This window comes from Thermochaetoides thermophila, assembly GCF_000221225.1.
Source record: "Thermochaetoides thermophila DSM 1495 unplaced genomic scaffold scf7180000011818, whole genome shotgun sequence".
NCBI classification, from domain to species: domain Eukaryota; kingdom Fungi; phylum Ascomycota; class Sordariomycetes; order Sordariales; family Chaetomiaceae; genus Thermochaetoides; species Thermochaetoides thermophila.
This window is the reverse complement of record NW_006383034.1, coordinates 2,248,457-2,273,894: the sequence shown is the minus strand read 5'-3', so window position 1 is coordinate 2,273,894 and position 25,438 is coordinate 2,248,457. Positions and strand designations below refer to the sequence as shown.

The window sequence follows — 25,438 nt, the reverse complement described above, 5'->3', positions numbered from 1 at the left end:
TCTGAGATTGTGATCAGGTTGAGCGGAAAACGATGTGAGATAAGGTCATGGAAATGATCAAGGGGAGCGTCGACATTGGGAGCAATGGCGTCTTCTCGAATGGAGGTTTCATGATTTGTCTCTGTAACTATCTGAACCTTCCTTCTTTGTCTTGATAGGAAGCCAGTGGATTCCCTGACCACCGAGACAGGTGTGCCGTTGAGGGTTGCTTTGTGTAGTAGAATCGTAAAACCTAGGCTGAGATGTTGGTTCAGCCATTACGACGTCTCGTGGAGGTACATTGGGCTGCCGAGCTAGCCGAGCTGATCGGGTTGACCGAAAACCCCATTATTCTCTGCCTTTCATTGTGCGCTCTCCTCTCGTCGTGTACTCTGACCTACAGAGAGGACACGATGCAGTCACCCACTTCCTACTAGGAGCGCCATGCTCCTCCTTTAAACCGGTCTCACCCAAAGACCCCCGTCAGGTCGTTTAAGGAAGGTCCATCGACAGCTCCTCCAACCTCTCCAGCTCCAAAGCCCTTTTCGCCATGGCGAGGGCGCCCTCGAATGTCTTGTTCCCTCCAATGAAGCCCGAAGCGTGCACAAAGACGCAGCCACTGACACCGGAAGTGCGGTCCAGCTCCTCGTCCCGGAAGCCGCGCCAGTGCTCGGGCAGTGGCTTGCGACTCTCAAACGAGTCCTTGGTCACCGGAACACACTGCACCCTCCATTTAGAGCCCTCCACAGGCTTCTCCGGATAGAGCACGTAGTAAACCTGGTTGGCATCAGGGTCCTGCTCCTCCAGCGCGTAGAGGTGGTCCTTCCACGGAGGAGACTGGCCCTTGAACACCATAATGCGGCCCTCGCTGTCCCACTCATATCGTGCCTTGAATGCATCGGCCACCAGATCGCGAGCTGGCAACCAGGACAGAGTGTAATACTCCAGGCTGCGGTCAAACTCCTCGCCGATGCGCTGGCTAGCCTGCTCGAAGCGACTGTCTTCTTGCGCTTGCGCCTCGACCGGGTCTTCGGGAATCGGGTCGTTCCAGTTAGGGTTGAGTCGGCCGACCATGGCGCCGAGAGTGAAGCTGCCGTCGGAGAATCTCTTCTCCAGCCCCGCGGACTTGAGGCGCTCGGGGTCGTAGACGTTGATGCCGTTGTCGTGTGCGTCGAGAGCCTCTATGAAGCTCTCATACAGCTTGTTCCACACCAGGCCAACGGGCTCACTCTCCTCGGGTTGGCCCAGCTTGCGCGCAATAATGCCACGGCCAAAGTGAAGGTAGACCAGGCCGGCGCTGCTCAGGCGAGTCTGCCGGCCGGGGAAGGTGGTGGCGAAGCTTCTCTGGTGGTGGTCGAAACGGTTGCGCGCCGGGTCGTACTCGCCGCCGACATCAACGACGATGCTGCACTCGTTCAGAACGGCAGGGTCGCGAGAGCGCACCAAGCGGGCACCGATATACTGTGGCACATGCTGGCGCAGCATATAGACAGCCAGGGCCTCGTCGGCATGGAAATGGCCGTTGTGTGTGCCAACGGTCACGTCAGTCTTGAGGCGCTTTGCTGCCGTCTCAGCCATTTTGCGGGCGATAGAGCGAAACATACAACTTGAAGAAGAAAAAACTTGGCTGGAGTGAGGTTGCTTCGCAGTGGGAGGGACCGAGGAAGTGGGATATATAATATTCAATGTCTGGCCTGATGTTCTCATATGCCTGATACTTGGGGGTTTTGTAGGAAAATCCTCTTGAAATACGGGTATTGTAACGTCAATCTTACGGAAATGCCGAGGAAACTTACATGTGATCGCAGCAAAATTGCTCGGCTTGGCATTACAAGATTACGCGCAATTACTAGGGCGCGGCTCCGCTCCAGGGGATGATCGGTGCAGCGCGCCATCCAACACGCTACCGAGACGCAGAGGCCCAGGGAGAGCAGCCACGAGGTCACGGCTAAGTATTGCGCCCAGCCAATTTGCGCTGTGAAAGCCTCGCCCTCACTCACCACACACGCTCAAGCCAAACTTCTGCTCCTTCTTCCGCCCAACGCGCCAGCACCGCGTCATCACCAAAACCCCCTCCCCCTCCCCTATTTCCTCCAACTCGCACTTCGCATCGTCCGTTGCCATCGCCATCGTCTTCCATCATCGTCATTGTCATCGTCAATTGAGCCGCTCCCCTGTCACGCACGCGAATGGAAGCCAGCTCGCGCGGCACCAAGTCCGATATGCGAGTTAAAGCAGAGGATGACTCTGCCGACACCAGAATGGCCGAGGACAAGCCCACATACCGATCATGGAAGAAGAAGTATCGCAAGATGCGCATCGTCTTCGACCAAAAGATGCACGAGGGCGAGGAGCTTCACAAGCTTGAGCAAAAGGCCCTAGCCACTGTGCGCAGACTCGCCATTCAGAAAGAGTACGCCTAGTTGCCCCTTTCCCCTTCCCCTTCCCCTTCCCCTTCCAACCCCCCGCCCCCCCCCCGGGGGGCCCCCGGGGTCTGCCATACAAACAGAAGAGCCAAAGCTAACATTGTATCTTTTTGTTGGCAAGCCGTCTCCTGGACCTGCTCCTAGATGTGAATAATTCGGGTCAGATTCCTCCAGAAAAAAGGATAGATCTCAGCCTGGATCCTCCCTCCGACGACGAGGCCCTTGCCCTTGACATTGACCGTGCTACTACGCCTCCTCCAGGGCCCCGACCAGCTAAATCTTACAAGAAGCTGCTTCGCGAAGTTCCCCATCTTACCTGGGCGTCCGCGGCCGATCACTACCCCGAACTCGTCGCCGATATCGAAGCCGGGCGCGATTCGCCTGCTGACCCCTTGCAGGGCTCTGCTCATCCGCCATCCTTCCTAACTGCCGACGACATCGACAACTACCTCTGGGAGATCGACACGCGCCTGTCTCGCGAAGAAGCCGCAGCCGCCAGTGCAGCCAACAACAACGCTCCCAATGGCGGCACAAACATCGACGCTACCAAGCCCACAAAGAAAAAAGAACCCCCTCTCCCGACGCTCGCGCCTCTCGCCCACCAAGACCCTACCGTACCCAAGGACACAGCCCGCGACTTCGCCTTGCGCAACCCCGTCTCCGTTTACAACTGGCTGCGCAAGAACGCGCCAAAAACCTTCCTCCAAGACGGCGAGCACCAGGACGGTGGCGCCAAGGAAGGCAAGGACCACGATGGCGAAGGTGGCTCACACGGCGGCAGCGGCACCGGATCCGGACGTCGCGGTGGCAAGGCTGGCGGCTCAAGCGAGTGTACCCCCCGTGGGTCTGGCGTGCGCAGCAGCAAGCGCGCGAACGCCGCCAGCCGGTTGGCGATTGCTGAGAGCTTTGACGACGTCGATGACGAGGGGTACGGAACGCCGGGCGGGGTGATGACACCGGTCAGCACGGCCGGTGGCGGGAAGGGCAAGAGGAAGAGGGTTGTGGACGATGACCCGGGGTATAGGCCTAAGGGGGGCTCGAATCGGCCGGCGAAGAAAAAGAAGAAGGTTAGCGATGTGGGTGTTGGGGAGCAGAGCACGCCGACATCTAAGAAGCCTAGGAAGAGTGCGGGCGCCGCGGCGGCTGCAGCAGGGGATGGTGATTCTATTAGGGGCGCGGATGATTAGAGGAGGGATTTTGCTGATTTTACTGGCTTGCTGAACTGGTACGTTTTCTGCTTTGAATTCTTTTTTTTTTTTTGTGTTTTCACCTGTCCTTTTCACTATAGTTCCTTGAACGGTTCTTTCTTCTTACATCCCCTCCTCATTCCATACTAACCTATCACTAGGCACAAGAATGCACTGCAATAGACAACATAACTTTGCTTTCCTATCTCTTGAGGTCTCGAGGCCATCGAGTTTTGCTGGATCATGCCTCTGACAGGGGCCTTTGCATTATCATACCACGGGAAACTGGGTGGAAAGAACAAAATATCTTGACGGGTATACAGGTATTCTCTAGGACTTGGGCGTCTGGGCGTTGTCGGTGTTGTGCTTTGCTTGTACATGTACAATCAGATGATAGAATGATAATGCAGTCATAAACATGGATTATACATTTCAACAGGCCTCTCCCCCGTAGACTCGAGTGGGGGAGTGCACACCAGCAGTAACCCAAGCCAACAGTTACACATAAAAGATAGGTCTCTCCTCACAGCAACATGTGATGAACGAAAGTTCGAGACGAGATAGCATATTTATTCTATGTACAAGCTATCCACGCCTCGACGGCCCCCTCCCCCCTGTGGTACACACGACGATACAATGTCGACCCTAACTGACATCCCGGCAGTGCCACCCAAGAGCAGTGCGGTGTCCCTTTGTTTTCAAAGGTCTTGCAGACCTCCGCAGACAGAAGATACTGCACATGATGCTGTTACGCCAAAAATAAACAACGATCCAGAACACGACCAGGCATACACAATAAGTGGCGAGGAGATTTCCAGCTCCTTGGCACCTCTATTTTTCTGAGCCTGGGTCAAGGACATCCAACTCAAAGGCAGACCTTTCATATCCCTGGCGAGTCTCGCACGGCTTTTACCGAAACAGTGTTAATACACATGTCGAAGCACACTCAAGGGTTAGAGGCAGGTGCTCAAAGTCCCCTTTTGGACGCAGCGACATTTGGGAGTTAGCATCCTGATGGGACTATAAAGCGTGACCTGTACTTTTTTTTATTTTATTTTGCTCGACGTCGTTCGTCAGACCTCGTTCGCACACTGATCACCGCTTAAAGCTTCTGGAGCTTCTCCTGCAGGCTCTTACGCAGCCGCTTGTCGACAGCATCCATGTACTCGCGGGTGGTGACGTAGTCCTCGCGGGCAGTCTTGCCACAGGCGAGAGCCAGATCCTTGGTCATGATACCGTCGATGTCGACGGTGTCAATGCAGGCCTGCTCGAGGGCCTCGGCGAAGGCGACGACTTCGGGGGTGCCGTCGAGCTTGCCGCGCTGGACGAGACCGCGGGTCCAGGCGAAGATGGAGGCAATAGGGTTGGTCGAGGTCTCCTTGCCCTTCTGGTACTCGCGGTAGTGGCGGGTGACGGTGCCGTGAGCGGCCTCAGACTCGAAGGTCTTGCCGTCGGGGGTAATGAGGACCGAGGTCATCAGGCCGAGGGAGCCAAAGCCCTGAGCAACGACGTCGGACTGGACATCGCCGTCGTAGTCTGTAAAAAGTTAGTGTCCGTTCATGACCGAAATATCAACTGATCGACAGAAAATAACTCACTCTTCAGGGCCATGACGTAGCCACCGCTGCTCTTGATCATCTGGGCGACCATGTCGTCAATGAGGCGGTGTTCGTACCAGATACCCTTGGCCTCGAACAGGGGCTTGTACTCGTTGTCGTACAGCTCCTGGAAGATGTCCTTGAAGCGGCCGTCGTAGCGCTTCAGGATGGTGTTCTTGGTGCTCATGTACAGGGGCAGGCCCTTATCCAAAGCGAGCTTGAAGCTGGCGTGGGCGAAGCCGCGGATGCTCTCGTCAGTGTTGTATTGAGTCTGAGCAACACCACCGCCGTTCTTGAACTCGAAGACGTCAATCTCCTGGGGCTCGCCGCCCTCAGGGACGTAGACCATCTTCAGTTTGCCGGGGCCGGGGATGACGGTATCCTTGGCCCGGTACTGGTCACCGAAGGCATGGCGACCAATGATGATGGGCTTCTTCCAGCCCGGAACCAGGCGAGGAATGCGGGGGATGACGATGGGCTCACGGAAGACGGTGCCACCCAGAATGTTACGGATGGTGCCGTTGGGCGAGAGCCACACTGCAAAACAAAATGTTAGCCATCCCTCGGTTTACAGAAACACGATAGGAAACTATACATACTCTGCTTAAGGTTGAACTCCTTCACACGAGCCTCATCGGGGGTGATGGTGGCGCACTTGACGCCAACCGAGTACTTCTTGATGGCCTCAGCGGCATCAATGGTGACTTGGTCGTTGGTCTGGTCGCGGTACTCGATGCCCAGGTCGTAGTACTTGAGATCGACATCCAGATAAGGGTAGATGAACTTCTCCTTGATGTCCTTCCAGATGACGCGGGTCATCTCATCGCCATCGAGCTCGACGATGGGGTTCTTGACCTTGATCTTCTTGATGGGGGCGTCGGTAGCCATGGTGCGGCGACTGATGAAATGCTGGGAAAAGACGTAGACAGGAGCGGCGCGAGCAGAGACAGAGACGGGCGAGGCACGGAGGTTGCTGAAGGCCGGGCGAGCAGCAGCAGCAGCAGCAGCAGCAGAGCGAGACGAGGCTGAGGAGCGAAGAAGAGAGGCACGCAAGGCCGAAGAAGCAGCGGACGACATGGTGGAAAAGAAAAGGAAAGAGGGGGAAGGGAGGGGGAGGGAAAGAAGGGGCCAAGGGGTCAAATGGGACAGAAAGGATTTCTGAGCACGGAGTGGGCGGATTTCTGAGACGCGCCGGATCGGGCCGCTCGTTCAGAGACGGTCAGTGAGACAATGTCGGGCTTTCGGAGCTCCAATTGGCAAGGCGCACGGCGTCGAAAGCCGAGGAAGCAGCCGCAAGGGCAGTGAGGGCCAGCGTCCTTGGATCTTCTCGATCTTGATTGGGTCCGTCGAGTGGGCCGCGGCAAGTGTCGCCGGAAGACAGGAACTTGAATTCCCTGGCCGCGACTGGGATACCCGGCACGAGTGTCACGGAGGGGGGAGGGGGGGCGACGACGTCAAGTCAGCTTCCGGGTCAGCAGCACGTCGGGACTGTGTTTGCGACGGACTGCGACAGTGCGAGGTGGCAGGTGGCCAAACGGGGACGGGGACAAGGCAAAGGCAAATGGCCAGACGCTAGCGTTGCGCAGCGGCGACAGCCAGTTGCAGGAGAAGGGAATGGTTTTTTTTTCTTGGTCTAAGTGGGGGAGAAAGAGACGAAGCCTGTTGATGGTAGTGGTGAAGAGCCTGAGTACGGGCGACCGGGAACGGGATTGGGTGTGGCAGACGGAGAGCGCTGGTCGCTTTGTTGCCTCCGAGTCCTCGATATAAATATTTTCCAGATCGGATGGGAATCGGACGCACACTTTTACGCACACACTCACTATGACTGAGTCACCTCTGGGCGCTGCCGTTCATCGAAAAACCATTCAATCATTCAATCGCTCAATTGCTTTGCTTGCAGACAGACGACGTTGCTGGCTGCTGCTGCTGTCACACCTGTCGCTGGGACTGCTGCTGTGCACGGTCTGCATGTGTGTGTGTGTGTGTATCTACTTCTCGGTGTCGGGTGATCGGGATGGCAATAGCACACGCACACACACCGCGCCCTCGTCCTCGTCTCATCGATTTTTGTGCCGCTGCGCTTTTTGCTGCGCGATCGGTTTCAAGCTGCCCGCTCTTGAGGTGGGAAGCGTAAAACTCTTTCCGGCAAAAAGCGGGGAATCCACTAAGCAGGGTTTAAAGCAACATGGCCAATCAAATGCCACAACGCACCAGGGGTGTTTTTGTCTACCGAGTCCACCCCGCTGAGTCCCCACCTGCCAGAGTCCTCGAGAAACCGAAAGCACGCAAGCACCCCACATCCCTCAGTGCTCCAGGGCTGCGGGGTCGGAGGGGCAGTCGACGAGTCGGGGGGGCTCCAGGAAAAGGATGCCGTCTGCACTCCAACTCGACCGCTGGACCGCCCGGCCTCGCGGCGATAAGGACCGGATATCGCCGGATTTACATGACTGGTCGTTTCGTGCGAAGCCCTGGAACATCACAGTCGGCTACATCAACTGATTGTTTGCGAAACACCCAAAACGCTCGCAATATCGATAAATTACAGTTTTGCAGCATCTTGAATCAGTGAACTTATATATTCTGAGAACATGGCATAAATAAGTTGCTGCCTTCCAGCCGGCCGGCGTCGGAACAACATCCATATCGCCCCTCCGGGACATCCGTGCTCCTATGTAATGTGCTCCATAACAGCCTTATGTAAGATGATGTAGTAACTCCACTCAACCCATCAAGTTCATTCATCTATCCATCCAATGATGCAGGGGCTTGACAGCCTTATTAGGTGCACAAAGGAACTTCATAAAGCCTTCGCTGAACAGACAGTTTATTGTACACTGCTTAGGACTGCCAGCTAAGCTGAAATACTCAAGGTAGACTGACCAGGAGACATTTCCTATTAACCCAACGTCTGAGCCCGGGTGCCAAAGAGATATCCAAGCCGCCTGGCTCTCCAAAGGGGGTGGTAGGCGTTGCAGTACGAATACACAGCCACCCTCAGCAACTCCACACGGTAAATGATCCAGTACACAAGCTGATTCGCTAAACAACAGTTTTCCGATCTATTCATGTGGGAATGATTGCTGCACTGAATGTAGCGATTTACCCGAGTTGATGTTCCCTGACGTTTCCCCTCCCATACACACTTAAAATCATCAGATCAGGTGTTGTCCCGCTCTTTCAGCAGTCTGGTGAACAGTGACAAAATATAAAACAAATAAAAAAAAACAGACCAATACCGGATATAAGTGGAAGAAAAGCGGAAAGCCGTCCCCAGTGTCGCAAACTGCCCAATCCCGACGATCTACGCATGTCAACAGTGAAACAGACCGTACTTATACAACATCCCAAAGTGGCCTTCCCCAACGCCAAGCTGAAAAAAAAAAAGTACAGGCTATCGCACCCACACGTTGTCCTCCCATCCGTTTCTGTAGTGTATCAGCCACATCATTGTCTAGATAAAACAGCAAGAAACTCGAGCCTCGCCGAAGTGAATAAAGAATATACAGCAAAACAATCAAGAACAATGAAACACACATGTGGCAAGAGACCCGCGACGCAGATATCACGATGGAAGAAGCAGAGGCATCACAAGAAACGAGAGAAAAAGGAAGTTCACAGCCACGATCACAGATCACCCCTGGAATTCGGCGTCTTGAGGCCAAGGCCCCAGATTTTCATGACATGCCTGGGGCGGGGGCTCCGGATATTCGGCTTCCGCTTGATATTGATGATCTAGTTGCGGTTGCACGATTTGAAGCCCCCAGATGGCGTTGTATTCCAAAGGTTGGTCTTCCAGGACTGAATCTTCCTCTGGCTGTGATTCCGGGGTCTGTGGCTCAGCTTCTCCTCCTGTGCAAGTTCTTTTCCACTCCTTGAACCACTCCCTCCATTGCTGCCGCTCCTGCTCAATTTTATGCGTGCATTCGCAGACCTGCTGCTCCTCCGGGACCCGGCGAAAGCACTTCGGGCACCGCCACCAACCGGATAGAATGGCGATCCTCGAACGCTCCTCCCACCATGCCTGGTTTAGCTTTTCCTTTTTACCACGCGTCGGAAGCAGGTCCTCCTTGTGGTAGTCCCGTAAATGCTCCCGGAAGTGGTCCAATCTCTGCGTCGGCCTGTGATGACGCTCACACTTGCGATAGTCACACAAGTATAGCTTCTTATCTTCATCTGCGGTGTGTTCCGTTGAGATATGACGCGCTAGGTCAGCGGGCCGACTGAATGACCTATTCCCACAGATTTGACAAACCGAACGTTGCCTCTGGGTTGAGGAGAGGCCCTTCTCGATTAGGGGGGATTTAGATCTGATGAAAATTAGTTTCTAGACAACACTCCAGATCTCTCACAAATTAGGAAACTTACGTCTTCCCTGGCTTTCTTCCCCTCGGAGATCTCGAGCTTCTATAAATGTCGTTATCAGCATCTAGCGACAACATTACTCGGACTAGTTGTGGTCAAAGAGTTGGTTGGGATACATACTGCCCCGAGCTGCTCTGAGACCGTTCAGCATCTGCCTCGTTAATGATCCCCTGGAGTACGGTGTGTTGATTCGGACTTTGATCAAAGTACAATGTATTTGTACTCTCGTAGGGATATGAAGAAACATATCGTGGCTGGTCCGGTCCTAGTCCCAGAAGATGGCCATCTCCTGTGGGGAACCCTGTGTTATTGGCAGAGAGCGGCTGTATGCCAGAAGGGAAGTGCACATAATTGGGTTGGATCGGCGGGGTTGCGCCTGGCTGCGCGGGTGTCTGCATCCCCTCAGAAGGCTGAGTTTCTGCTGGCGGTTGGATTGTCGTCACTGAGTCTGGATATGTGGTTTGAGATCCCGTATATGTGATGTCCTCCATTGGGATTGCATCCAGGGTTGCACCTGGGCCGTTGACGGTTTGTAAAAGACTAAGAGTTTGCACAGTTGACGATGGGTTATCGAGCTGATGTTGAGCACCAGTGCCAGCGAGATCAGACTCGTGAGTGATCATCGAGTCAGTGGAGTTCGCATAGCAATAACCCGAACCTATCGCATCGTCCGGAGGACAAGTTATTACCTCCGAGAGGGGAGTTGACGCTGCGAACGAGTGCCCCGATACGGACGTGTCAGCCGTATGGTTGGTTGACTGCGAATGACTTCTTGCCATGTCAATAGAGGCGGGCCATCCATGGCTTGGGAACTGCTGAAAAACAGGGTTCGGGTGTTGATAATCTGGGCTGAGATATCGTGCCATCGCTATAGGTTTGACCAGAGAGGGATTACTTCTAAAACGTCAACCGGAGGGGGACGATGTAGCGCGGCGAATATATAGACGGTACATAGTGTTTCAGCTGCCATCGGAGGCTTGGAATAGTTCAAAAATGAAGCTGCAAATACGGATTGTTTACCGCGCGAGGCGAACAGGAGAAATGTATTGTCAAAAGCCTACTTGGTGAGGCGACGACAGGCGAACAGGCGGCTGACTTACATGTAACGGTGGCTTTGGAGATTGACATGGCGCACGAAAGATCTCAAGACGAATCCGGAGACAGCACACCAGTCCAGTGACGCGCATGATCGCTAAAGTCAGAGCTGGTTGAATGACCATTACAACAGTGTGTTTTTTGGGGAGATCCGCCCTCTTGCTGACGATCAGGAGACTGGAAAAGGTCGGCGACAGACATCCCTACACTGATACTTCAAAAAACGGCTTCCAGAAGAATTAGAGTTTGAAGCCTTGAGGAGCACAAGACTCTTAGTGTATCTGCCTTGCCAAATCCGCATGAATGGCTGTTCGAGACAAAAGACCATGACTGAGAAGGTCCGGGCACTTGCCAGTTACGATGGGGTCAGGACAGAGAGACAGCGACTCGACAGCTCCAGCACAGTGCCAGCAAATAGGCCGACAGTATACCCATCTGCTTACACCGAGACTGAAGGAGTCTGGGGCTGTGTAGGCCTTAGTAGAACCGAGTTACTAGTGCCCGCAGCAAGGGGTACACGTGAGGGTGGTACTCTTTCTGAGCCGGTCCGCACAGCAAGCCAGATTGGATTGTGGGACGAGCCCACGTGCGTAAGGAGTTAAATGGAACCGGGGCGAAAGCGAGCCGTGGAATGACTACTTCTAGAACGCTTCCAAGCAAATGGATGCGGCAACATACCAATATGAGTGTAAGTTTGTGCATTCTGGGAGCAACTTGAAGAACAATCATACAGATTGCCCAAAACTGCCAGCTTATCAGGGTAGCAATCCGCACCGTGGAAATTCTGCGCAGACAGTGAGCAGTTGACTTGAAAACGGAGCTCTGACCGAGTCAGGATTTCGGATTAGGCACTAAGGTATTTACAAGGCTCTGAGAGTTGAGGTGACACAGGCGGATTGTGACGGCAGAAACAACGCCATGTTTCTTCGAGAGCTCAGTCAATCGCTCAGAGATCAGGAGATGTACAAGAACCAGTCCCACAGCCAGCCGTAGTAACCTAGAGGTGTCAATCACGGAAATTCCATTTCGCAACCGGCAATTACATAGACGAAAGGCCTGCCTGTACCCAAGGAGCTGTGTTAAATTGACCTTTGACTATAGAAACTGGACCCCAAGAGCTGTGGTGGAAACGTGAAACGATGTGCTGCGGAGAGATGCACACTGCAGCGCGCTGCAAGCAATACCAGCAGACGCCCAGCGGGCCCAAGCCAGGCACAACAGAACCCACATACAGGTTTCTAGATTTCATTGGCTAGCCCAGTGAGTGCGGTAGGACTATCTCCACTCCATGGCGACGTTATGGGCCATCGAGATCGTGGCCGCCATCACCAATCCCATCCGCCATTCATCTATGAATGCCTTTGAACAGCCACAGTTCCCGTTGGTGCAGGGTTTCACGGCATGCCGCACGCCTCAGACCATTCTTGAAGAGGTTACCGAGGTGAAGAGCAGGGTCAACAGAGCCCATTCCCCAGTCTCTGCCTTGGTGACCCACACCGAAACCCAACGACTTTGGCTAAACACCCCCTCAAGTTCTTCCCAAAAATGCAGTTGGGGGACATCCACTGGGTTAGGTTTAAAATGCCTCTCTTGCTTAATTCGCCGTAGCAAGTCTTGTTTTTCCTGCTCTCAGACCACGGAAAAAAATGAGGCTGACTTTCGTTTCAGATCTGTGAATTTCCTAAACGGGAATACCGCAAAGTCAGCCTTGCGCATGGATGGCCTATTGGAACTCCTACCCGCGCTCCATCAGACGTGAATTTCTTGTGCAGGCGGTATATGTAGAGGTAGAAGTGCTGTGGATACCTGAGGAACGCCCCAGTTATGAGCAGAGACAGGCCAGTCACCTTGTTTACCAGTCGCCAGCTTGGAAGGCACCTGTAGGTTGACTGCCTTGGCCTCGTAAAAAGGAGCATTGGTATTGTGCCGGCTGTCTACATTGTTTGAGCAAAACAAGCCAGCAGTCAATACAGTTTAGACCTAATAGTACTGTTCCAAGCCTTGCTTTGCTCATTTACAAATCAAGGGCACCGATGGAAGTCTTTCTTCAACTCAAACATTGCTTTGCCTTCCATGTCTCCTGCGGACTGAGAGCAGTCAAGCCACATTTTGCAATTACATCCTGCAAATAGCGCCCAAATCCCTATTCATCATTACACTGCCACTCCTGTCTATCCGGTTTACTTGGTGGGTATAGACTCTTTACATTCTAACCAGCGTATGTCAACTGTTGGGAACATGTACCTAGTCCTTGAAGCGGGGGTACCTATAGCAACTGCGTTTATTTGTGAAGACTTGAGACATTATGCCCACCTCTATCATCATAATTTAGGAGGGGGCTGGCGTTCTTTTTGACTGGTGTATGACGATTGTTATCCTCGCAAGTGTCAGTCTCTCTTTGCCCGGCTGTTCTTCACTTTCCAGATCTAAAGCATTATGTCAAAGGGAAAAAAGGCCAAGGTTTTGCCGTGGCACATCCACACATAACGCCGCGTTCCAGAACTGGGTTCGAGCTGAGCAGCTCGTTTGGTCCAACCAATCGTACGTCTGTTGCTCGATCGTGCATGTCTTGCTGAGCTCTGGAGACTGGAGCGCGGTGGGAAAAATTCCTAATGCCAACAAGAACCCCCACTCAGTAGCCTGTGACAAGAGATAGGGGAGGGATAACTGCTGATAGCCCTAATCACATGATCTACTCCCTACAGCCCCGTTTTGACATATGTAAAGGAGGATGACCGAAATAGCACCCAGCATCTCCAAATTCCTTTGTTCAGACCAATCGTGAGGGAAAGAAACCTGCTTGTCTTCCCTAAGCAGCATCACTTTTATCCCACATCGCCTCATTCCGATACCACACAGCGTCAAATTCTCTAGAAGTCTCATCGTTCCTGGATGATGTGATGCCCAACATGGCCAAATCCATGTAGCCGGGAGGGTCCTCCCAATTGACAGGTGGGATCTTGCTCTGGGACGAACATCTAAGTGTCCTTTCGTCTTCAACCCCCTCTTCTGTTCAGAATACATACGCTTAGTCTCCGATAGCGCAAAGCCATGACTGACTGACCGGTGTTCAAGTGGACAAGCTGCAACGATCAGTCACTTATTGGTCAATACCGGCCCAAATCCCTCCAGCCACTAGTTCCTGTGAAGGACTCCCTTCTCGACACTGCCACATTTCCAACTCCAGAAAACGACATCACTTCCCCATAGCAGCGCCACTTCGGCACATTATTAAAACAAGGCGCGTTGTTTTCTTGTATATTTGACATTCCATACGTAATAGTAAACCTACTCGGTGGAACTAGTACGTAGTCTGTCTCTACCAATGGAGCAAAGCAGTCAGTCATCCACCCGAGGAAGGCAGCAGGATGATTGATAGCAGTTAAACCCATACTCCGTACAAGAACGGCCGAACAAATGCCAGATACATGACCGACTACAGCCGCCAAAATAAAGTAAAATAAAAAAAAAACTGCGAATCATACTTGCCGGTTCTCCCAGTTTAGCCCCGTCTTGTCTTCTATTTTTTTTTTCCCCATGCGGCGGCTACGTGGCCCCTCTTGTCAGGCAAAAGAAAGGGTGCGCCTGAGGTTATACCTCGTCTTCGAGGTACTTATAATGGAACTCAAAGTCTGCCTTCCTCCGGTTCATCCTGTCCGATGTTAGTAAAGCGTTGTTCTTTTTTGCCCCGCCCCACTTGTTAAAACAGTTCCACTGGCCAAACTGCCAGTCAATATCATTTCTGTCCAAAACCTACCATGTGCTCTCGTAGTCAAAGAAACGATATGTCCCCTTCTCGAATTCCTCAGTAATCTGCTTGGGCTCCTCGTGTCTCTGGAACCAAGTCTGATATTGCTTGTGGAATCTCCAACTCTGGTCCTTGAGGGCGCGCGCTGCCAGATATTGCTGGTAGGTGCCCTGCTTGTAGTAAAAGACGTAGAAGAGCGTGTCGGAGTCAATGCGCGAGTACAACCTCGGGTCGTCGAAGATCGGCAGGGGCTCTTGTGGATAGCGTGTATGCGAGTAAAACCTAACCTCCGGCTGATAGCTTCGCGGCGGTTCGCCATCCAGGGCGGACGGCTTGCTCGCATTCGACACAGCCTGCATTCGTTGTGTTGATGGCGAGCTCAGAGCGGCGGCTCTCTTCTTCGAGATTTCGTAAGAATCTACTAAGTCCTGTAGAGACGGTGGCAAGTGATATATTGGTTCCTCCTCTTCTGCTTCTTGGCTCGGCTTGACGTTGCTTGCACCATTCGTCTGCGCTGTCGCTAAAGTTTATGTTCATGTCAGCAATGGGCTTATAAGCGTGGGATGAGATAAAGATATGATTGGATAGACGCAAACCTTTCGACGATTCTGCCTCGGCTTGGGCCGGCGGCTGTGCCGCAGCCTTACTTCTTGCCCCCGCCTTTGCCGGCGTAACTGTAGACGAACTCCCCGCAGTGCTTGCCTTGTCTTGCCCAGCCGGTTGTGAGGAGGGGACCCGTGGCGAGTTAGTGGTGCTGATTCTTCCCTGTGGCCCTGGACCGCCCGGAGCGTTTGCTGGCGGTGGTGGTAATGGTGCAATGCCAACATTGTTCTTCTCGTTCGCAGCTGCGGCTGCTGCTGCGCTGGCGTACTTCAGACCCTCGCCCGCCAACCTGCTCGGTACCGCTGCCGGCTTCATCTGAGGTCCAGAAGTTCCATTGCTAAGGTTGGACGATGATGTCGTATGTACAGTAGCCAACGTTGGGAGGGGTGACTTGAGCTGGTTCGACGGTCGTCTCCCGGCATTTGTGGCCGCCTCAACTGCCGCTCGTTGCTTCCCAGACAGAGCAGGGGCCGGTTTTGATGGTTTTTCGGGCTGCTCAGCCTCCTGTTCCTCCTCCTTCTTTTCTTTGCTCGACTGTATCGACTGGTTGTCTTGCGAGGAGGTCTTGTCGTTGTCCTGGTTCATTCCATACGCGTCCTCTTCGTCCTGTAAGCTCAGATCATCGTACATGCCTTCATCTTCCATGAAGTCGCCGTTCATGCCGTCGGAAACATAGTACTTAATGCTTTCCTCCAGGTCGTTGACTTGCTCGGCATCTACCCCACCGTTCTCGAGAGACCGTCTGATCAGCTCTAGCTTGCCCTGATGCCACTTGTGTCGGTCGATGATCCGTTCAATCTCGGCGACACGTTCGGCCTTAGCAGCGTGCCCTTTGCCCTTCTTCATGGTCGCTTGTAATGACTCGCTCTCGGCCTCGAGCGTCTCAATCTGCTGCTCCAGCTCATCGACCATGTTGCTCAGGAACTCGCTGGCCTCGATCTTGGCCTGTTCCTTGGGGTCCAGCTTGGCGGCGGCTGACAGCCCCTCTTTCGAGTACGCCTTGGTCTTCATGGCCTTCTCGACCGCCTTGAACTTCTCCATTTGCTATAAAACACACAGGGGTAAGCGTGCTGGCCGCAGCTCCTAGGTGTCGCCTTGCGGGATACCAACCGTCTCGATCAGCCGTCGCTGCTCCAGTAATGGAGCCTTATCCTTGATGTCATTGCTGGCCGCCCATGTCTTGATCTGGTCGCGCAACCTCTGCAGCTTCTTGATTTCACGCTTGAGCTGGTCCTCAAGCTTTTCTTTTTGCGCCTGGTTGGTCGACTGCTCGATCTTCTCATAGATGGCCTCGAACTCGGACACGCCTTCAGCCACCTTCTTGAAGCACTTGTCGACTTCTTGCTGGAGTTTTCGTGCCGCCATTTTTGCCGTCGATATCCTGCACCAGCGCCTACGGGGAGGTAGAGGATGAGATGTCAATGATGCTGTAGGATGCGGTTTCGGCTACGAGTTGTCCGGCGGGGGGGGGAGAGGAGGAGGAGGAGGAGGAGGGAGTGGGATGTGATTTCGTGGTGTCGATGCTAGTTGCCGGTGGGAGAGGCTAGAGAAACGCAGCCAATGCGTCATTAGCCCAGGCTCCATTGACTAGAAGCAAATTCAGACGCAGGACGTCATCGGGCGGGGACGTTACCTGATGTACGATGGCAGGTCTGCTTGCTGAATACTGGCGGGAATGCGCCTGTTCGTTGGTTGCGCTGGTGGTTCTGGTTGTGGATTCGATGCGCAGTGGATGACTGAGATGAGTGGCAGCTGCTGAAACGGGTTGTCTGCAGACTCGCGAATCAAAGGAGCCCATCCAGCAGGCCAGCTCCGGCACGGCTGCGGTTGGCGCGTGACTCTCGCATTGTACTCGGCTAACAGGGCTGGATAAATGGGCATGCACAATTGACACCACTATGTGCTTTACAAAATTGATTTTCCAGAAGCTATTTTAAATACAAGTAGAAAATTGAGTTTTAAACTAAATAACTGCAAATAAAGAATATAAAGTTCTTTATCTGCTTTTTGAAACCTGGGTTTCTGAATAAGTTCTATCATGACTGTTATAAAGGACATGTGAAATCGAGCCTCGTCGGGACGACGAACCCCCCACCTTGACAGACCCTGATCAGACCTCCACAAATTGCAATTGTGGAGGCTTGTCCTATCTCTCAGCTCGTCTCCCTGTATTCCCATCCATCGTTTGCATGGCTGTCTGGACGACAGTGGGAAGAGGTTAAATGGATTAAACTATGCTTTATGAGCATGATATTGAGTTCAGATCAAGTAGGATTCAGCTGTGGTAGTTCTCTGTATATAGTCTGAGACCCTGAAACATAATATTAACGTGAAGCTTATAAACTGTCGCCTTTTTTTTCATGTTTTCTTCCTTTGCCTTGGAATACTCAATACTTGATGTGGGCCTACCACCTAACCTTACCTCTCATCTTTCAAGCCCAAGCGTCTGCAGAGTCTCTCGCATATCCGCGAGAGGTTAGTTTCTTCAACTATTTTTGTGATACTCAACTTTTTCAGCCTTGGTGTCAAGCGTCTGTTGAAATCGACACAGATACAATGAAAGGTATGGCGGTCGCTTGCTCTAGGACCCTTGAAGCAGCAGCTCTTATACAATTAGGCTAACACTCTCGTCCAGCCATTTTGCAGAGAGTCCTTTCAGCCTCGGTCACGGTAGACCAGCAGGTGGTCTCGTCCATTGGTAAAGGCGTTCTGGTCTTCGCAGCAGTTGCGCCAGGTGACACGGAGAAAGACGCTGAGTCTCTGGCTGCTAAGGTGCTCAAGCTCAAGCTTTGGGATGACGAGTCAGGGAAACGAGTATGCTCACACCCAATGCATCTCTCCGTACTCTGAAAAATATGTCTGACAACGTGGCGCAGTGGAGGAAGAATGTCCAGGAGATTAATGGCGAGGTACTCTGCGGTAAGCCTGGCAGCAGTTACCCTACCTGAGAGCACGGCGCTGACTCTGTCCAAGTGTCTCAGTTTACCTTGCTTGCTTCGACAAAAAAGGGAAATAAGCCAGACTTCCATGGCGCACTGGCCCCTGACGAGGCCAGAAAGTTGTACGAGCACTTCTACAAAAAAGTGCAAGAAGGCTATGTGGCGGACAGGGTCAAAAATGGCGTTTTTCAAGCCATGATGCAAGTGGCCCTGGTCAATGATGGACCGGTTCGAGTCTCTTTCCCCTTGTCCGAGTCTGGTTCAGTTGCTGACATCTGCGAAGGTTACAATCGAAGTATCGGTGCAGCCAAAGGAGAAGGAGGACAAGAAAGCCAAGTCAGAGCCTGTCACGCCTAAGGAGGCCGCAGCATGAACCACGGCAAAATGCAAGCGCCACGTCGAGAGACCTTGTCACCTTCAGAAACCCGTAGAACAGTAGTTCAACGCTGCCTGCTGGTGGCCTAGTGGCCTTGCAATCAGTCAGGCAACAGGGTTTCGGATCTGTTGAATGGCCAACCTACAGGCCCCAGGCAAGACAGGGAACAGATGATCGTCAACTTGCTACAATGAAGACACTCAGGGACTGCGAGGCAATCTATCTACACCGATGGTGAATAGAGAAGCTTACTTAGACAGCTGCAATAGAAGCACCAAAGACAGATCTATCTCTCACTTCTACCCTCCATCGGGTTCCATTGATCGACCTCGATCGAGAATCGGCCCAGGGACCATGAGCGGGACCAGGGCGCTTCCCGCTGGAATGGGTCAGACCCGACATACCGCTTTTCCCGAAAGCGGTTGGTTTGGCCTTAAGATGAACCCTCGCCGGCAGTAGCCCCACCCCATCTGCCCCGCGGCACCGGTGGGGCATGATCGAAGGTTCAAGAACAATCTTGCCGCAGAGCTGCATGTTTGAGGGCTGGTTATGGATGCTGGCAAACAATCCATATTTACAGAAGGCTGTTGGCCGTGCTTCTCTCACACCGTTCGGATCTGCTAGCGATCAAAGACAAACTCTTAGGCCAAAGATAATACACACAAACACGGTCAACTGGTATGTATGGAAGCCCTCTCCGGCTACCTTGGTGACTTCGTGAACACTTCCTGTGCCTTCTACAACCTTCTTTGAATTGGAGCTTTTAGAGTCTTGACTTGAATTTTACTGGCTGCAGTATTTCTAGCATTGTACTTGAACTCTTGGCTAACTGCATCCTCCAGATCTTTCTTTCACTCGTCATCCTCTCAATCCACACATACCCTCATCGTAATACCCAGTTCTACCAACATCATGACCGCTGAGGAGAACAAGCCCGTGAGCACCGAGGAGAAGAAGAACCGTAGCAGGTGCTTCTTCGACATCACGATTGGTGGCAAGCCGGTGGGCCGCATCATTTTCGAGCTCTACAATGATATTGTGCCCAAGACCGCCGAGAACTTCCGCGCCCTGTGCACGGGCGAGAAGGGCATTGGCAAGTCCGGCAAGCCATTGCACTACAAGGGCTGCATCTTCCACCGTGTGATCAAGCAGTTCATGATTCAGGGTGGTGACTTTACTGCTGGCAATGGCACTGGCGGCGAGTCCATCTATGGCGCCAAGTTTGAGGACGAGAACTTCGAGCTCAAGCACGACCGCCCGTTCCTGCTGTCCATGGCCAATGCTGGGCCGGGTATGTCCATTACGCACAGACATATGTGAGAGGAAGGCTATTTACTAACCTGATTCCCTGCTTTCCAGGCACCAATGGTTCGCAATTTTTCATCACCACGGTCGCGACCCCACACCTCGACGGCAAGCACGTCGTCTTCGGTGAGGTGATCAGCGGCAAGTCTGTCGTTCGTCAGATCGAGAACCTTCAGACACAAGCCGACAAGCCCATCAAAGATGCCGTGATTGCTGACTGCGGCGAGCTCGACCCATCCGAGGCTCTCGACGCCGCAACCAAGAAGGCTGACAAGTATGGCGATGAATACGAAGACTTCCCTGAGGACCAGCATCCCGGCGACGAGGCAATGCCCGCCCAGGAAGTCCTCAAGATCGCTTCAGCCTGCAAGGAGTATGGCAACAAGGCCTTCAAGGACGGCGACTATAGCGTGGCGCTGGACAAGTATCAGAAGGGCATCCGGTACCTGAACGAGGAGCCGGACTTCGACAACGAGCCGGCGGAGGCGAAGCAGCAGTACGACCAGCTGCGCGTGACGCTTAACAGCAACGCGGCGCTGATGAACATCAAGCTGGGCGACTGGAAGGAGGCGGTCAAGTGCGCGGATAACGCGCTGCTGGTTGAGGGTATTTCGGACAAGGACAAGGCCAAGGTGCTCTACCGCCGTGGCTTTGCCCAGGTTCGTCTCAAGGATGAGGACGAAGCGCTAAAGAATCTCGAGGAGGCTATTAAGCTGGTCCCTGAGGATCCTGCAGTGAAGGCTGAGCTGGCGGCTGTCAAGAAGGCCGCTGCTGAGAGGCGTGCCAAGGAGAAGGCCGCCTACAAGAAGTTCTTTGAGCTATGATGAGACCACATGAACATGGTGGCATTTTTTTTTTTCCTTTTTCTGGGAAGGAGTGGGCGGGCGAATAAAAAGAGGGCATCGGACTGGTTCATTAGAAACACAATACCCAGCAGTCGGAGGCACTCAGGTTTATGCATGATTTATGATCCGCCGCATGGTTTGCATGGAGGATGAGGATCCAGGATGGTTACCTAGGTCAGCTAGTTAGCCTGCCCTTATAGTAAGAGGGGATCCAGCCTCACAAAGTTGAACCATAAGTTCTAGCTGTGCATAAAGAGTGACTGAGGCTATCATGGTTGGCAAAGAAATCAGCAAATGCTCAATCAATTGCTTTTGTTTTGCTTCCACATGCCAGACATCATATAAGGGCATGCCGCCCCTAAAGATTTGGATATACAACAGAAAACACGCCATCCTACCCATGGCCAAATCTGCTGGGACATGGATATCTCGTTGTACCAGCTCTTCCATCTTGTCCAACCAACAAAACCGCCCAAACCAACCCCATGGCCTTCCTTGCAGTGAATGAACCGTGAGTCTCAGTCCATGCCATCCCACCGACCAAGCGCCTGCCCATGAGTTGTAGTATGTAATAAACTGCATGTTTTATTTTTTTTTTCCCTTTTTCATTGTGTTGAAATGGCTCATGAAATCTGATCGTTTATGAGCCTCATGTTTCTCATTTAAACTCTGATTCCTCTCTCCTCCCTCCCTTCTCCCCCCTTCCCAACCAGACCTATCCCAGCATTACTCTCGATCATGCTCCTTAGGAATGATCGGCAAAGAGAACGGTTTCATAGCCGACACCGCAGCGGAACCCGCCTGGGGCGATGAAATGATAGTGGCGTTCGCTGATGTGGCAGGCGTCGTGATGGTGGTTGGCGTGCTGGTCGCAGCCTCAACAGGAGTCACAGACGTGTTGATCAGGGTGGGCGACGCCTCGGGAGACGGGCCTGAGCCATTGCCGTCAGAGGTGTTGCTTCGTGCCTTGCGTATGAACCCACTTAACAGTTTGCGTGGATGGATGCCGCTGCGCAGGCTGCGCACCGTGCTGCTAGCGCTTCCGCTGCTATTGCTGGAGTTTCCGGACCCCGTGGGTTGTGGGAAGACCTCGCTGCTGCGGGAGACCTGCCGGAGGGAGGTCGACTCGCGGTTGGTGCTGTTGCTCTCGCTGCGATAGAGCTGTTTCAGGTCACGCGGAGAGCCGATGCTGATGGCGCCGAAGGGGCGAGAGGATGATGTGGAGGCCGTGGTTGGGTCGACGTCGCTACCGGATGACTTTGGCGGAGGGCCCTCTGTGTCGGGCAGACCACTATTGCTGCCACCATAGGCGGACAGATTGAACATGTCGCCGACGGTGATGCGATCCATGACGTCGGCCAGGCCCGAGACGTCATCTGCCGGCTGGCTGGCCCCTTCGGCATTGCGGAGGGCATCGATGCGCGCAAGGCAGGCTGTCGCACGCTGGTGCAGTTCGATACAAATGTTGTGGAATTTGAGCAGGTCACCTTCATATACCTGCGAGCTGCTGGCCGAGGGGGGGTGGTTGTCGGCCCACAGCTTGACGAGCGCAGCAAAGTTCCGTGGCTGATCGATGAGATAGGGCAGAGAAGGAAAGCCTTCGCGGGCAAGGGGGGCCAAACGGCCCATGATGGTATTCGGCGTGGAATAAGACGGGGGGACAGCCGATTTCCTGCGGTCCGCCGGGATGGCACACACGGTGTCGAGGAAGTCCTTAAATGCCTGACGCTGCGCGGTGAGAAAACGGTTCATGGGCTCCATCCATGTCTCCTTCTTGCCTATAGTCGAGAGATTGGCGAGAGCCTGCAGGGACTTGGCGATGAGCGTAAGGGTTCGCTGGGCACGGGGTCGCGGGTGGTCACGCAGCAGGCCGAACAGCTTGGGGTTCAGAATAGCCGGGCAGAGGAACCGTAAGAACAAGAACCCAGACACGGACGTGTACGTGACAGTCCGTAAGAAGTCTCCGTAGCGGTCTTCTGCCACAGCACGAATGTACTTGAGAATTTGCCGGAGCTCAGGCGGCAGCCGTGTGGCAGACACCGAGATGGCCTCCCAGATCTCGGTGGTGAACTGGATGAGGTTGTTCCAGTTCTTGTGTAGATCGTCACTGTGCGCAACCTTGCTGGGGTCGACCTCGCAGTCGCAATCGCTCTCGTTGATCTCGACAATCTTCTCACCGAGTGTTTCGGTGAGATACTCCCGACCGAGACGACGCATATGGAACTCGAGGGCCTGTGTGAGGAGAGAGTTGCCTCGGAAGAGCAAATTGGCTTCTCCCTGGAGCGACTTGCCCAACTCGCGCACTAGCATCTCCCGCTCCACGGTCGACTCGACCGAATCGTTGGACTTGAGCCGGGTGCTGAATCTTCCCTTGCGGAGAGCCGTCTGGTTGCCTATACCATCGATCTCCTCCTCGACCATGTTCATCAGCCACTCATCAGCCCTGCCGGTGACCTGAAAAATGTTGACAAAGATCTCAGCGACGCGGCGCAGATTACCGGGCAGCGCCTCGGCGATCTGAGCTGCCAGCCCCGAGTCGAACTTGTGAAGGAGCTCAGACAAGTCATTGTAGTGGCGTCCCAGGAAAACAACGAGCTCTTCGTGTCGGACTTTGACCAACATCTGACCGACAGAGCCCTGCTTATCGTCGTAGATGGGGAGCCATTGTTCGTAGTCCTTGCCACACTCGATCTCGTGCAGAGGGATGTCCACGCAACCACACAGAATTTCCGTTGGGTGGCTCGGCTTGGCCAAACCCAGCGTCGCTTGGATCTGGCGGGCAAAGCTCTCGGTGTTGTCGTTGACCCTTTTCAACAGCACCGAAACAAAAGGCAACGCGACAGGGAGGTCCGTAAACTCGTAGTCCTCGCGCCAAAACGGATGTTTGGTGCCCGCTCGGGTCGGCGTCCTCGCGCGAACCTCGCCATCGAGGATGACCTCGGCCAGATAATTGCCGACAAGCCCGGCATCATCGTTGTTCGACTTTGACCAGCGTTCGGGTGGTGTTCCCTCACCCATCCAAGTCCTGCTCCGTATCTTGGCCTCCGTGACTCGAAGGGTGATGGTCTTTTCCACTCGGAAAGTCTCGCCCGGCGGTTCGGCAGCAAGATTGACCACCTCTGTAAGGGGTTCCCCCCTCGTGGGGTCAAAAGTATAGATGTCAGGGATAGTAAAGGCTCGCAGCAGCACATACCAAACCTCGAACAAGGTGCGGGATTCCAGGGCGATGTAGACTGGTCGGAAGATGGACAACTGAGTCGAGGTAAACGAATAAATAGGGAAGATGGCTAGGCAGTAATCCTCATCCAGCACCGACCGGTCCAGCTGCTGAATGGCCGATCTTGCGAGCTGGGAGAGTTCAATGACCGACAGCACGGTCATGTCATTTTCTGTCATGATCTTCAGCTCTCCATTATCATGGAGGATGCACGAGACCCTCCTCCAGCATGTGCTGAGGGAACGTAGGTCGCGCGTCGAGGGCCGCCGGACAATAGCTCGGGGAGATAGGGCGGCTCCCCTGTCCCAGAGCATCACCTTCCCAACCTTGATGATAGCGCTCTCCTTCTCGCGCAGACCGTTTGACGAGACTCGGCGCTTCATCTCGGTGTGTCCCGGCGGTGCCGGGCTATCCTTGGATGCTTTGGATTGTGACTTAGAGTTCGCCGGCCTGAGCTGCTGCCAGCACAGCAGTGCGGCCAGCCAGAGATCAAATTCCTCGGGCACCAGGGGCCTCAGAAGGATAGCCACGCCGAGATGGGGGCTGCATATTTCGAGGCATTGACCAGTTGCCTCAGACTGCTCGACTGGAACGACCCGGCAGCCGCGCAGATCAGAGATCAGAGCAGTATGGAACGGGCCAATGTCGCCCGGGTCAAACATCAGACTGCCCTTCTCTTCCTCGATGTAGCACATGCCACCTACCCACGGAGAGCCTAGCTCTTTCTGATACTCAATCTCGCCCCGCATCCGGCCACACAAATTCTTCATGAGAAGCAGGATCTTGTTTGCGTCTGTAGTGGGTATAGGAAGCGGAAGTGAGTCGACCGAGGGGGGAAGAGACGAAAGCGGCGAGCTGGGACGTGAAGACGGCCGCTTTGACAGACGGCTTCTTGCGCCGCCTTTCTTATCCTTGGACGGTCCACTGCTGCCTGGTGGGATGAAATCCATGGACTTGTATGACTCGACAGGGGACTGCAGGCTGGCCATCCTCATGTCGTCTGTGACGGGAAGAGACGTGGCAGAGGAGAACGATCCTAGCCTATTCCGCAACTCGGTCGCAGGAGCGAGCTGCTGACGGAAAGACCCGTCCATGGTATGTGTTCTCGGTCTGAAAGACTGCGGCCGAGCGGGAGGACTAGACGATGTGCTATCGAACGACCCAGCAAAGTCGTCCTGGAAGACAACGCCCTGGCGCTTAGCCGGCATGTTGACTGGAGCTGAGGGAATTGTCCTCGGAGAGGTTTGCGGCGATGCTGAACTCAGATCATGGAGCATTTGTGACACACCGGCGCTGGTGAAGCCCTCGGGAACATGGCTGCCGGGGGAGGCTTCTGCGGGCTCGGGAGTGACGGCCCTGATGGTCTGGCGAAAAGCGCTCCGAAGGTTGCTGGTCGAGGCCCTTTGGGTGGTACTTACTGACGAGGAGGGCAGCTCGGTGAGCGGGGGCAGCGGACTCCCCATCTGAGTCTGATTTTGACGTTCGGGGTTGTGAGGCAGCGGGCCCATCGAAGCAGGCCGGTCCTCTAGAGGCCCTGAAGGGCTCGTCAGACCACGTTCTCTCGGCATGCGGCTGAGATGGGTGGGTATGTATGGACGACGGGCCGGTCAAAATCGAGGTGCGATGGCGATGGCGACCCGATCTGAGAGTTGGGATGCCCGAGCGGCATACATGCGCGCTGGACCCAGCAATGCTTTGTAAAGATTTCTCTCTCTCCCTAGACCCCCAGCTACCAGCTACCACGCTCTCTCTCTCTCT

The 25,438-nt window shown here is 54.0% G+C and overlaps 7 protein-coding genes across 7 annotated transcripts; 3 read left to right on the top strand and 4 right to left on the bottom strand.

Moving 5' to 3' along the window:
- Positions 1 to 471: 471 nt before the first annotated feature.
- On the bottom strand, positions 472 to 1,557 carry CTHT_0046200 (putative GAMM1 protein; the record flags this gene model as incomplete). The annotated part of the gene is made up of 1 exon (XM_006694937.1): positions 472 to 1,557. One exon carries the CDS (start codon positions 1,555 to 1,557, stop codon positions 472 to 474), a length of 1,086 nt encoding a protein of 361 aa, XP_006695000.1.
- Positions 1,558 to 2,240: 683 nt separating this feature from the next.
- Positions 2,241 to 3,592, top strand: CTHT_0046190 (uncharacterized protein; the record flags this gene model as incomplete). The annotated part of the gene is made up of 2 exons (XM_006694936.1): positions 2,241 to 2,392; positions 2,527 to 3,592. 2 exons carry the CDS (start codon positions 2,241 to 2,243, stop codon positions 3,590 to 3,592), a joined length of 1,218 nt encoding a protein of 405 aa, XP_006694999.1.
- A 1,102-nt stretch (positions 3,593 to 4,694) lies between these two features.
- CTHT_0046180 (isocitrate dehydrogenase NADP+-like protein) lies at positions 4,695 to 6,267 on the bottom strand (the record flags this gene model as incomplete). Its single annotated transcript, XM_006694935.1, has 3 exons — positions 4,695 to 5,128; positions 5,191 to 5,727; positions 5,790 to 6,267. 3 exons carry the CDS (start codon positions 6,265 to 6,267, stop codon positions 4,695 to 4,697), a joined length of 1,449 nt encoding a protein of 482 aa, XP_006694998.1.
- Positions 6,268 to 13,456: 7,189 nt separating this feature from the next.
- On the bottom strand, positions 13,457 to 16,363 carry CTHT_0046170 (putative transcription protein; the record flags this gene model as incomplete). Its single annotated transcript, XM_006694934.1, has 6 exons — positions 13,457 to 13,612; positions 13,674 to 13,730; positions 14,245 to 14,299; positions 14,405 to 14,915; positions 14,992 to 16,042; positions 16,109 to 16,363. 6 exons carry the CDS (start codon positions 16,361 to 16,363, stop codon positions 13,457 to 13,459), a joined length of 2,085 nt encoding a protein of 694 aa, XP_006694997.1.
- A 1,191-nt stretch (positions 16,364 to 17,554) lies between these two features.
- Positions 17,555 to 18,310, top strand: CTHT_0046160 (putative D-tyrosyl-tRNA(tyr) protein; the record flags this gene model as incomplete). Its single annotated transcript, XM_006694933.1, has 5 exons — positions 17,555 to 17,561; positions 17,634 to 17,812; positions 17,875 to 17,917; positions 17,972 to 18,150; positions 18,221 to 18,310. 5 exons carry the CDS (start codon positions 17,555 to 17,557, stop codon positions 18,308 to 18,310), a joined length of 498 nt encoding a protein of 165 aa, XP_006694996.1.
- Positions 18,311 to 19,225: 915 nt separating this feature from the next.
- CTHT_0046150 (putative cis-trans protein) lies at positions 19,226 to 20,442 on the top strand (the record flags this gene model as incomplete). Its single annotated transcript, XM_006694932.1, has 2 exons — positions 19,226 to 19,604; positions 19,673 to 20,442. 2 exons carry the CDS (start codon positions 19,226 to 19,228, stop codon positions 20,440 to 20,442), a joined length of 1,149 nt encoding a protein of 382 aa, XP_006694995.1.
- A 747-nt stretch (positions 20,443 to 21,189) lies between these two features.
- Positions 21,190 to 25,248, bottom strand: CTHT_0046140 (putative GTPase activating protein; the record flags this gene model as incomplete). The annotated part of the gene is made up of 1 exon (XM_006694931.1): positions 21,190 to 25,248. One exon carries the CDS (start codon positions 25,246 to 25,248, stop codon positions 21,190 to 21,192), a length of 4,059 nt encoding a protein of 1,352 aa, XP_006694994.1.
- Positions 25,249 to 25,438: the final 190 nt, after the last annotated feature.